The following is a 13,612-nucleotide window of genomic DNA, read 5'->3' as shown; positions in this document are numbered from 1 at the left end:
CAACACAACAGCCTCCATATGCAGAAGCAACAGTCAGTTTGAGTTCATTTTAAATCACCTCTTCAGAAAACCCAGATGTTCCAACGTTTAGTTGCTCACTCTTGAGAATAACTGAAAAGCTTATGGTGTGCCCCATTTTACAGAGGCTCTGCACCAGGGATGATGAAGGCACATCAGGCTGCTATTACATCGTCCAGTTCAGTTATCCTTGCTGCTGCAACCAGGAGAAACACTCAGGACAGGGGCAGTGCAGAAAACAGCAGACATTACTTACTTCAGGGATCAGAATTTAAACTGTCCCCATCATGAACCCTCCATGAACTGTCCTTAGTATAATCAAAAAACTCAAGCATGTAATCAATGTTTCCATTTGGATGTCATTATAATCAGTTCCAATAATGCTGTGCTAACTTTTCTCTGTTTTTATAATATTGTTATCTAATACTTCCCTTCTCTGCCTTATTTGCCATGTAGGTAAGGATCATGGTAATGGTCTCTCTGGTGAAGGTTCCATCAAGATAACTGAAGTAAAAACAAGGTACTCAGATCTTACAGATATGTTAAACCAAGTCTGGTTTACAGCTGAGCTTCAGCAGGCTTATTGAAGGAAGACAGAAACCATCCATTTGCTGACCACGCTACAATAGAATTGATTGCCCACAACACTCTGTGGACAGTGATTTTTCAGACTCTCTCAAAAGAACAGAAGCAGGGTTTTGCTTGTTGATGGTAAGTGGTTCTCATGAGTGTTTCTTACCCAGACCACATATGGAGCAAATGTGGAAAACAAGGACAAGTAACACAGAATTTGTGTGTGGTACACTCACGCATTCTCCCTAAGTGAAATCAGTTAGCGTATTTAAGTTGGAAAAGTATCAAGTATCTTAATATGGGGCCAAAAGCACAAAAAAACCCCACAAACAAAATGAAATAAAACAAACACTTAAAAGAAACAGGATTACTGAGGAAGGAAATGGATCAAGGCCCAAAAAGACACCACCATTAGCTTACTGCATCCAGAGCACAGGTAACAGCTCCATTGAAGATTAGTTTTAGAGTCATTTACAGAAAATAATGTTTACTAACTTAACTTTCTATTCATTTTCCAGAGTATTAGGGGAACATAACACCCAATTCTGTGGTCTAAAGCCCAACCTTTTCACAGAAATCAGCAGCAATAATGGCTGCTTTGTACTTTCCAAGACCCAGCCTTAGATGACGAAACTATCTTCTTCCTCTTGTGCATGGGACCGAGACCTGCTCATGAAACTATCCCCGACCTCATCATCTCCAACTGTGTATTCTGTACTAAAATTTAACTCATCACAATAAAATCCTGATTTATTTCTTACTCACTGATGTAGGTGTTTGGGAAATGCCAATCTTTCAATACTTTCCCTTTATACAATGTAAAAATCATTGAGAATAAAACCTTGAAACTCATCTTAATACATTTATTTTTCAAAACTGAGTCCACAATCCATAAAACACCGGCAACTAACTCTGCTTGTTCCTGTACCATCTCTGTTCTATCTTTTCATTGGTTTTGCTCTGTTTGGTAGATTTATGGGGAGCATAGTACAGGTATTCACAGTGAAAATATATTAAATTCCTTTAAAACTACCTTTGTGTCCAGCTTGCAGGGTGAAGCCCATGTTCAACTGCAGCATTTTCTGCTGGTAAACCAAATGCATCCCATCCCATTGGATTTATCACCTGTCAGCAAAAAAGAAAAACACTGTCTCATGTCAGCTTCTGGCACAGTATGAGCAACACACAGAGGGCCTCCAAATAATGAACAATGTTTTGCATCCAAACAATAAACAGTGTTTTGCATTTGCTTTGTCTTTAAAATGTGCCAGCTATGGCCAGATTTGTTTGGAAAGATGAAGTATACTTGCTATGACAGAGAAAGATTAAAGTATTATGTTCTAAATCTTCATGACTATTTCAGTACCAGGGTGATAATGGTAAAATTCAATCCACTGTCAATTTTTGTGATGGTCAAAATCAGCAGTTGATGCCACTGCTAATCAGACTCTGATGGTCATTCTAAAGAAGAAGATAACAAGCAAAACTAACTGAATCGATGGGTTTATAACTGGTCATGATGCTTAGCCTACTTTTTTTTCTTTTTGTGTAAGACACAGAAAAATACCCTACGACAAACTTCAATCCAACAGCTAAAATGAAGAGGATGGGGAAAATTCTTTTGTCATATTTTGCTAAAACATTCATTGTAAATATCCATTACAGACTGACAAATTGTATTTCATGATCACAAATAAAAAAAGGTGGAAAGAAATGTTTGCTGCAACACATAATAGATGATTTCTGATGACACAGATATCTATCTCTCCTAGTAACACGCAAATTCTTTAGAAAAATAATCTAGCAACACAGTAAATACTCCAAAAACCTGTTAAATCAGGGAAAGAGAGGCCAGCATTTAAGATGCTGTCATTAAAACCACATACATATTTGATACCTCGATAAAAGAAATCCTATTTCTTACACCTACAAATGTGCCATAAACTCGATTGTTGAAGTTACACCAGTTTAACAGTAGCAAAACACGACTGAGTCACATTTTAAAGATTGTAAGAAACTGGCATTTTTATCCCTTGAAATACATCCAACACATAGTTGCATGTAAATGAATAAGCACTATTAGAAAGCAAGCCCAGCAATGCTAATCTCCCAAACTATCTCCACCTCAAAAATCAGTTTGGTTCAGAACACAACAACTACTCTTGTTACTCCTTTGAATTATTTTTATTCTTTGCCACAGCCTTCCAATCCTCTGATTTCAATGGATTCTTCCATAAGAAATATTCTCTAGTCATGTTTACAAAAGTGTCCTAAGCACCAACTCAGTATGAGAGCAGCAGGATTTCACAGATCTGACTCCTCAGCATTCTCCTTTCCAATCGTGAGCCTCAACTAAACCTGCTGTACATCATCCTGCTGCAACCAAAGATACTGAACCTGTGATCAAATGGGATTTAAGCCAGGGTCCATACACAGCACATTTCTGATGTACAGAACAAGTAGAAGCTGGAATGCTACTCTGTGTTTCAAATTATCACACAGGTAATTAGCAGACAATTTATTATTCCTTCTCTCACAGTGTCAGAAAATATGAGCCCCAGCTCTCTGCTTCCCCACATTTTAAGTGCTACATAGAAAATCTTACTTGGATTCTAAAGAGCTTGTCCTTCCCCTGGTGAAGTCCCCAGCCCTTCTCCTCTCCCTCTCCTCACCAGCAATGCAAATGATTAGTGTAGAAGATCAAAAATGAAAGATAAATTTGACATTAAGTACAAATCTCAGCAGAATTGTTTAAGGGCACACTAAAATGTTCATTTCTACAGCTGGGCTCTTTTTGACCATTACTATTGCTATTGATGTGTCTCTGAGGATGAGATGAAATGAGGAAACTAACCAGATTTCCTTCTCATTCATAACAGAGATCTTTTCTTATTTAACCCCTCTTTGCCTACAGAAGTTTCCTATATTTGGATCCCTCCAAATGCCTTCTTTCCTTACAAGCTGATGCACATTACATGACATAGAAAAGCTACCTTTGGTTTGGCTTCTGAAGATCTGGCTGCCAAAAGCAAGGCACAAAGCTTCCTTCTTTGGCTCATGAACGGGGAGCACAGCTTCACTACTGGCTAGAGGCTCCCCAAAAGGGCTGACTGATACTCCAGCCAGCTAGTGTACAGACATTTTATCTCTGTGCCAGCAGCAGTGTTCTGCTCATGCAGGTCTTCCCAATTCCAGAATGTCTATTACAAATACCACCAGTGCATTCACTCAGCACCTTCAACAACAGTTCCCTTTAACAGCCAATAGCATGAAGTTAAAGGGCTGAAAAAGTGCACCAATTCCAGCTTCACACAGAAACCTGAAATTTGAGAGACATTAAAAATATCCTCAAATGAATCTCCAGAAGAGATCTGTTTAGGTAGTTGCTATAGAGATGAATGTAACACACACAGTGGTTTAAAAAATGAGTCCAAGTTTATTGTCTCTTTTACTTCTCTACTGTGAATGGATTTCAAAGGTTTGTGAAATGCATTTGTCCAAACAAGAGGTCAGCTGCTCCTAGCTGAGATTTATGTTACCTATCTACAGTTAAAATGTCACAGTCTCCACGCAGCACTTGGCATTACATCTGAACTCTACCTAGCCAGCAGAAAATACAAGGTTGAGATTAACAGAGTTCTGAAAAGCATGAAAGAACCTCAAGAGACATGGAAGCAGAGAAGAAAATCTGCAAGTAACATGTCAGAAGCTGGCACAAAGAATAAAGGAACGGTTAAGACTGCTCAAAACAAAGAAAAAATAGGCAGAAAGCAATTCTGAGGACCATAGGGTATTCCTTATAGCTCCTGGATGGTTTGGTCATAGTCTCTGACTAGCAGAAAACACAGTTGTTCACTCCAGCATTACAAATGAGAAGAAGAAAGTCAGTCACCCTCTCTCTTGAATGCTGACTTGATTACTCCTGACAGCAGTCTCTAAACCATATGCAACTAAGGCATCAGTTCTGCTCACTGGAGTGAACCTGTTCCCAGCATCGCTTCTCTGTACAGGCAGCATTTTCTCTAAACCACAAAGGGAAAGAAAAACAAATCATGAACATATCAGGCACTGACTTCACACCACCTCAAAGCATCACTTTAAGAATCGCTTCACAGCATGGTCACAACCCTGTCATTAAGGTGACTGTGGGACAAAGTACAGCTAGACACAATAACTCCATTTAGCCGTTTCTGATCTCAGCTCTTCCTCTCAGAGGATCTTCATCCATTCACTGCTCTCACGCCAACGTTAGCAGGTGAGATCAGCAAGCACACAGAACTGACAACCATCTCTTAACGCTCATGCCTAGGACAACATAACTAGGACAGACAACTCAGTGAATTTTCCTTAATGTTTGTAAGGAAACAAAGAACTTGTTTGATCTTCTGATGTGCTCAGTAGGTCTCAAAACTACCACCTAGGAGCTGACTTATCTTTCTTACATCCAGACTGATGCATTCTAAATTTTAAGACAGGCATGAGAATAAGTTTCCAAAATGCCTTTAAACAAGCATATTTATTTCAGAGAAGGTGTGATAAGAGAAGGTAATCAAAAATTAAAATGAAGAGAGCTCACTGATTTAAATCAGTACAGCACAGTCTACATCCCTGCCTCTAAGTACAGCCCCCAACATACTGCACATGAACTAACAAGTACAACAAAAAAACAGTAGGGGATCCCTGGCCACAAGTTCCAGCCACCAGGAAACACCCCTGCCCTCAGCAGCAACGTTCTGTCATCTTCCTAGATTGTCTTCTCGGTGTACTAGGTAATTAACACCATTACACACCAGCTAATGAACAAAAAGAAGCCCAACCAGACAAGGCACATCTGGAAAGAGACTGAAATAATGAATTTTTGACTAGTGTGGACATTCTTGAAAGAACAGTTTCAGTGCCTCTGCAACAGAATGCTGCTTATTAGCATTCTGCTAAAGCACTTCCAAATTAAAAAATAATCAGCCCACAAAGATTTCTATCAAAACAGAACTCTGCATATAAAATGCTCTCATTTAGTTCTGCTTCTCACAAGATATAAAATATACGAATTTTTTTGTATGTCCACACACACTACCACAAACATTTAGAAAATACAGTTGTCTCTCATCTCCTCAGTCACACACATCCTTGTCTAACATAATTGCATTTAAAATAATATCTCATCTTCTCTTCCAGAAGGCAACAGTGAGTTCATTAACACCTTCAGTACGTGCTGCTGGAAATCTGAATTTAGCTAAGACTGAATTCACAAAGGACACCTGTAACACTTTCACTTGGTTTATAACACAGAAAATCACCTGAAAAAAGGACACACAGCCTCACACACCAAAAAATGGTGGAGAGTAGCACCTACAGTGATCAGAAAATGGAACTGTATGGAAGTAGTTCATCCTATGGATGAATCAATGATAAAGCTTTCATTAAACTCGCCTGTCTTTCTTCAATACCACTCACTTCTGCAGTTTCAAGAATATTAAAATTCACTACTGAAAGAGAAAACAATTAATGAAAATGCATCCAATTTCAAAAGAAAGTTCTGAATAAACCAAAAACACGAAGTCATTTGGGACTGTTGTGGAGGTGTTACTAAGGAGACTCCAACCCCATCTATCAGGGGCAGTTAAAGCATAAATTAAGAAATCTAACCCTAGTGCCCAGCAATTTCACCCTGAACTGTGCAATGTTCATTCCCATTTCTGCCCATCTCACATGTAACAGCCTCACTGGGGGATCACTTTCAATTCAAAATTGTATTAAAAAGGTATCACAGGAACTATTTGAAGCACATCACTCTTTATTTACCATCGCTAAGGGAATTGTTCTCGGTCCTCTGAGAGGCACAAATTGCCCACTTTGGAATTTATCAAAGCCATGATAATGATAGGATGATAAAGCAATGGGAAATACTTGTTCCCCAAGCAGCAGCAGCAGCAGACTGGAAACCTGCCACAGTGAAAGTCACCATGAATGTCTCTATCACCTCAAATAATGAAGAGGAAACCTCACAACTTTGTAAACTCCTACATCTGAATTCAGAACATGCACAAAGAAAACACAACCAGAACCTGCACATTGTAGCTCTGGATTGGTTTATTAATAGGCACAGATTTGTAATTCAAAACATAGAAATTACTTTTTCACAGCATTTTTAAAGAAATATGTTTTCAATAGGATCTGTGACTAGAACTCTCCACACACACAAGATTGGTTTAATTCCACTTCAAGACAAATCTTAACACATTTTGGGAAGAACTTAACCCAGCGCATTCAAGCAAAGCAATCTATCCTTTGCATGGCTTCAGTGTTGTTAAAGAGCAGTATAATCTACAGCTTTATGCTCTCCAAAGCAAGAGAAAATACAAAACAAAAAAACACCCAAAGAGCACAAACATTTCTTTTCCCACTTCAAATGTCAGTGAAGAACAGGTTTCTGGCAAACATCAGTAGATTTTTGTGCACATTACCTCTCTAGAATATTTTAATTGAAACTAAATTAGATCCTTCCCAGCCAAAAACAATCCCACCTAACGTTCCATTTTAGAAAACCAGGGAGCCAGCATCTACATGATTTTACACTTTCCCACTTAAGATGTCCAACTACTTTCAAAATGAAGAAATTACACAAATGTATTCCAAAGAAGGGCTCCAATTCACTAAAGGAGCTCTAATCCCTTTGGAAAAGTATTTGAGCTTATCCTTTCTAAAGTGTAACAAACAAAACAATTCCTGCTTGCTCAGATTAAATCAACAGGAAGCTCATTTACCGTTTTCTCATGAAGCCTTTCTCTAAGAAACAAATCACAGAATCTCAGAATGTCAGTCATTAGAAGGGACCTCCAAAGATCATCCAGTCCAACCTCCCTGCCAAAGCAGCATCACCTAGGGCAGGTCACACAGGAATGCATCCAGAAGAGTTTAAAAAGTCTCCAGAGGAAAAGACACCACAACCTCCCTGGGCAGCCTGTTCCAGGGCTCTGTCACTCTCACCATAAAGAAGTGTCTCCTCGTGTTGAGGTGGAACCTCCTGTGTTCTAGCTTGTACCTGTTGTTCCTTGTCCTATCACAGCACCATCAAAATGAGCCTGGCACCTTCATCTTGACACCCACCCCTCAGATATTTATAGACTTTGATCAGATCCCCTCTCAGCCTTCTCCTCTCCAGACTAAATAGCTCCAGGTCTCTCAGTCTCTCTTTATAGCAGAGATGCTCAAGTCCCCCATTCACCTTTATAGCTCTCTCTTGGACTCTCTCCAGCAGACCCCTGTCTCTCCTGAACTGGGGAGCCCAAAACTGAACTGTTTTTTTGCAATGGTAACAGCCCGTCATTCCTCAGTGCCTTACAAACACTTTCAACCTCTTTATGTTGCTTCTAGTAGTTTTCTGACCTGCTGATCAGGGCCAGTTCTACATCTATATGCAGAGCTACGGTTCCTAAGTATATTTTCAATGACCCTTCCTTTATTTTATGGAAATAGGGTTTAAACAACATTACTAAGTAAAACTTTTATTCTGAAATTGCCTGAAATGAATTCACTTCGACTTGTCTTTTTGACTCAGGAAAAAGTTCCTGAGCTTTCAAAGACAAGCTACTGGAGCTGAATTTCCAGAAAGAAAAATAAAACCAGAATCAGTTGAATAAGTTAAAAATTATGCATACTAACATTTTTTGGTTGTTTCTAAAGGATTCTTTCTTTTTATGTACTGAAGAATTTGGAGAGTTCCCTGAATACAGGGAAAAATAAATATCTTTCTTGAGAATATCAAACCATGTAATGGGCTACAACCATCCCAATAAAGAAATCTTTGAACAGATTGTACAACTAGAGGCTGAGAAATGAATTGTGAAGAGAAAAATCAATGATAAGGATTTTCCTTCTAAGTGATGGATAACTCAGCATGACTAATGAAGTTTTCTTTAAGGTAAATAAAAGTTCCAGCAGGTTAATGTGTATCACTAATACAATAGCTCTAAGAATGACATCCTCAGAAAACCATCTCGTAATCATACCTGAAGTTTAAATTCTTTGGCTGCCCACCTTGAGTCATAAATAGATGTTCAAAGTGGTTAACACAACAGAAGATACATATTTATAGAAATTCAGCATGTTCTACAGGCACTCTAATATCCTTCAAAGTCATTTTCTCATGAAATATAAAAATACTCTGAAATGCAAGATTTCAAAACTTTGCAAGATTTTCACAACTTTTTCTGGAAAAGAAAAAACAGGCCATCATAGAGATAAAAATTGGCCTTCCCAGTGGCTCTTGTCTTTCACTGCAATTATATCACCTTCTGTGCAGCCTGTCCTGGGTGATCCTGCTCTGGCAGGATGATCTCTGCAGGTCCCATCCAACCCCTAATATTCTGTGATTCATTTTCTGCCAGGATTTCTCTTGATGGTGCTTATTTCCCTTTTATTCAGAAGCTAACACCTACAGCACTCGACTTGATGTAGACAATGATTTTCACTTTATTTCAGCTGATACAAAAGGAAAAGCAAGTTTTCATCTTGCAGAACAGGAATTTAGTGGATACCTCCAATATTGTTGATGAGAGATAAGCTAAGTCCTGAAATGGCATTTCTAGTGGTCTTAACACCAAGCGAGAAGTGAAATTCCCTCATTAGCTCAATTTTTAAAGTGCGGTTAAGTTCTGGTCATTCAGGGGAGTTGGGGCAGATTAGTGCTACAACAGGTATTACAAGGGATTGTCTCATTTCAAGTGTAAGGCAGTTAGGTCTTTTTAATTTTAAAAGCATTGAGAATGCATTTCTGTGAAGCTGCAGCACATATTCAGTGCACAAAGTGTTCATCACTGGCATAAAATATATAGTATTTGGAAAGGCAGCACACTGCATAATTCAGTGGCAATACCTTTAAGAGCCTGATGGATAGTGCCAACTCCAGGAAATACTACACTTCTACAGCACTTGTAGCAAGGAAATGGCACTTAGTACCATACCCAGCAACGGAAATTTATCTCTCCGTTTATGCTTTTCTTATTCTTTGTGCTCTTTTGGGGTTCTGACTCCTATTTCTTGAGCTACTCCTTCTCTCTCATACATTAAAGAGAATTTCCTTCCTGACTCACCTGTAGATTTTTGCCTATGGATATTTCTTTTATTTTGTTTCTTACCCAAAACCTGGGTACTGCCTTTCCGTTCTCCTTCTTCCTATTGTTTCCCAGATTCTTAACATTTTTCCCCTACCGACCAATATTCTCTTGCCTGCTGCACCTCTTCCCCCTCTGTGGTCCCACCTAGATTGCAGTAGGGTCTTCAGTCTTCTCTCACAGGAACAGGATGATCAATGGATTCAGGTAGCTGATACAGCATCAGCTATATCAATTGAGATAACTTCTAACCATCTGTTATCAAAAGCGAGTTCTGAACACCATCTGTTTTAAAGAAGTCTCAAATTTTGATATTCCAAGCTCCACAGATCATTATCTATGCATCTGTAGCATCCATTCCACGGTAATATTTTAGAAAACACTGATTTCCTGACCAAATATGATATTAAAACAAAAAACCCCACCAAGTCCTACTGTTGTTCTTACCTGCATTCCTCTCATTTTCTGGAACCGAGCTACTGCATCACTGATGGTGTAGACACGAACATGGCCCATGTGAAGCTTTCCAGAAGGATACGGGAACATAGAAAGCACGTAAAATTTTGGTCTTGATTTCTAGAAAGAAATGTTTAGAGATTTGTAACTATGTGAGTTATTATTTCACTCAAATAAATACACCTGCACACTATAAATTACGTGGTACCAAGAGGAGAAACAAGGCTCTGATGGAACTGATCCAACTGATGAAGCTCATTGAATCAAATTCTTTGAGGCTATAAATAGAGATATTTTTTTTACCAGACTTTGCTGCCATCTCATCAATTGATACTGATATTTACATGGGGCTTGAAAATTATGCTTTTAATCAACTTTAACTCAACAAAAGATACATTAACATAACAAATCACCATTCCCTGCCATAGCATCTGTGACTGATTATCTCTGCACTCCTAATCTGTTCCACTCAAAAATGAAAACAAGACAGATTGAATTATTCTCTTGGCAATTTAAAGAAATGTTTTACTTTTTATTTCCACCAAACGTGGAACTCACTCTTGGCCAGCTGCTTTTTTGTCAGGTGAACTGCAGTAACTCACTGAGTGTCTAACTCAGTCATTTGCAATTACATAAACATCCACTGAAGTGAAACTGTGCAGTTCCACTAGGTATGCTCAGATCCAAAGACATCTATCTTACAAGCAATGTAAAGAAAGTAAAAATTCATTTAGTCAGGTTTGAGTAAACTGACAAGTTACAAAGAAATCAAACATTCTCTGTCACATAAATTATTCCTAATACATGTTGATTACTGTTGACACGTGATTAAGAAGTCCCTACGTTATGTTCCTTTGGTTAATAATAAATAAATAAACATGGGCAACTTCTACTATGCTGAACAAAACACTATTCATATTTATCAAATATTACTTTTGTGTCACTTTTGTCCAGTAACAGCAAAACTAGAAACAGCAGGAATACTTCATTGCAGCACTATACACTATCTGCCTCTTAAGACCACGTTACTACATCTACTTCAACTGTAAAAACAAACCAAATACATTATTACAAACACTGTTCAGAACTTAGCATATGTCTGATTTACACATATTTATGACACCTAGGAATACATGCACTGTGAGGTATTAAAGACAAGCCTAACTGAATGCTTGTCCTGCTATGCGTATGCATACAGTCCACTTCCATCTGTTTTCTTCCTCCAAGAGCCAGCCCCTTTCCTCTCTGACACTTTGACAGAAACAATTTTATGTTGGAGAGGAGTTACATTCAGAAAAAAAGAACAAACAAACACCAAGAGGCATAAAAATGTTTTTATGCTTTTGTGACTAAGCATAACTTCAAAGGGAAAAAAGAGTCAGAGACTAAGATTATAGTTGTTTGCAAGAGCTTTTATCGCATAGGAAAGTTATTTTTTTTCTCCTGCAAGTCACTCATTACTCCTAAGACACTGTAAACCAGAAAATATTCTTAAAAGCCACCTTCCCTTAACATATATATTGTACACAGCACTGGTTAGGCCACACCTTGAGTACTGTGTCCAGTTCTGGGCCCCTCAGTTTAGGAAAGATGTTGAATTGCTGGAGCATGTCCAGAGAAGGGCAATGAGGCTGGGGAGAGGCCTTGAGCACAAGCCCTATGAGGAGAGGCTGAGGGAGCTGGGACTGTTTAGCCTGGAGAAGGCTCAGGGGAGACCTCATTGCTGTCTACAACTACCTGAAGGGAGGTTGTAGCCAGGAGGGGTTTGGTCTCTTCTCCCAGGCAACCAGCACCAGAACAAGAGGACACAGTCTCAAGCTGCGCCAGGGGAGGTTTAGGCTGGAGGTGAGCAGAAAGTTCTTCACAGAGAGAGTGGTTGGCCATTGGAATGTGCTGCCCAGGGAGGTGGTGGAGTCACCATCCCTGGAGGTGTTCAAGAGGGGATTGGATGTGGCACTTGGTGCCATGGTTTAGATAGGCATGAGGTGTAGGGTGACAGGTTGGACTCGATGATCCTTGAGGTCTCTTCCAACCTTCTTGATTCTTGATTCTTGATTCTTAATGAGTCACAGTGAGTAGCGTAATGGATTTGTCACAGCTTCTTGGGAACAAGATCTTGAGAAAACTGTTTACGAAAGTTATTGAATTGGAAGATGATTCTTTGAGTATTTTAAATAACTAATTCCTAAATGTGGTATAATATACAAAGGAAGGGTTACTTAAGCACTTCCTAAATTTACAAGTTCATACTTTGCTCTTACTGTGTTGAGATTATTTTTATTGGTATATTTTTTCGCTGCCCAGCTACTAGGAAGAAAATTACCTCCATCCCAGTCAAAACAAGAACACCACCTCTTTCAACTGTCCTTCTACCAGACAGAGCATTTCCCCCAAAATGTTATTTAGGTCTCATCATTATAGGACAACTGTACTAAGTTTCAACTAATTTCCTTCTGAGAAAACAAAAAATTGAACACGTAATTTCCAAGTTTTTCATAGTGCTTACATCACTTTCTGAAATTCTGGAGAACTGATCCTTTATTCTTGGCAGCCACCAGTTTTCAACTCTTTTTCTTGTCTCCAACCCATAGCTTTTCTCCCATTTTCCTGTCTCACTGTAAATAGTTCTGACACAAGCAGGAACCAGCCTTCTCTGACATTTCACCAAGCCCAGCAAGCCCTTCAGTTGTCTCTCCAAACATGAGGAACAAGTGCCAACTCTCTGGCAAACCCACTGCATTCTTCAAGTTATGGTATCTGAAAAGACAAAACAGGAATTTCAGTCTTTGTAGGAGGAACTGCAGTCTATATTCAGCGGTTACTACAATTAGACAAAACTCTGGTAGCTGTGAAACCTATTTTAGCCTGACTTTGATTATTTGGCTGTTTTCCATGATACTTGCATTTCATTCCCATGTGTCTGAATTATAAAAGCTTTTTTTTTTTTTTTTAGCTGAGAGGACTAACTGTGGCCCTAGCATGGAACAAACCTGTTGTGTTGGATTTCTTTCCTCGTTAAGACACAATCCTTGCATTCAGTCTTCCACAAGAGCAGGATCAGCCAACTGAAGATGCTCAGCTGCTGAAGATGGATAACAGTGTGTTAGAAAAATTTAGAATGAAATATGGAGAAGAGGAAGTTGGGTGAAAGTATCCTGTAAAATGACTGTATTTGTCATCACTGAGAAGAAATGGGGGAGGATGACTATAATTAGGACATTTCAACTAGACATTCTAAATTGAATATTTTGCTTAGGGCTTCCTCCTCTGTATAGTTTCCTGAAAGAACTACAAGAGAAACTTACGCTGTTCAGACAAGATGTAATTTATCAAGGCAAGCAAGTCAAGCAGTTGAATTCTCTTTCAACTGATAAGCCAGGTAAAAGGTGTCCTCAGGTGCTTTAGAGAGAGTCTGCTAAAATAAAACTACTCAGGTGGGAGAAAAAGCAAAG

At 38.9% G+C, this 13,612-nt stretch overlaps 1 protein-coding gene across 1 annotated transcript in view; it reads right to left on the bottom strand.

Moving 5' to 3' along the window:
• LARS2 (leucyl-tRNA synthetase 2, mitochondrial) overlaps positions 1–13,177 on the bottom strand; it is a 58,718-nt gene extending 45,541 nt beyond the window's left edge. The window contains exons 1-4 of the mRNA XM_054384886.1: positions 13,151–13,177; positions 12,667–12,917; positions 10,152–10,280; positions 1,625–1,716 (exon numbers count right to left, since the gene is read on the bottom strand). Coding sequence (XP_054240861.1) covers positions 1,625–1,716; positions 10,152–10,280; positions 12,667–12,900 — 455 coding nt within the window. The 5' untranslated portion in view covers positions 12,901–12,917; positions 13,151–13,177. The remainder of the gene's footprint in view (positions 1–1,624; positions 1,717–10,151; positions 10,281–12,666; positions 12,918–13,150) is intronic.
• Positions 13,178–13,612: the final 435 nt, after the last annotated feature.

This window comes from Indicator indicator, chromosome 11, assembly GCF_027791375.1.
Source record: "Indicator indicator isolate 239-I01 chromosome 11, UM_Iind_1.1, whole genome shotgun sequence".
NCBI classification, from domain to species: Eukaryota; Metazoa; Chordata; class Aves; order Piciformes; family Indicatoridae; genus Indicator; species Indicator indicator.
This window is presented reverse-complemented; position numbering and strand designations above follow the sequence as displayed.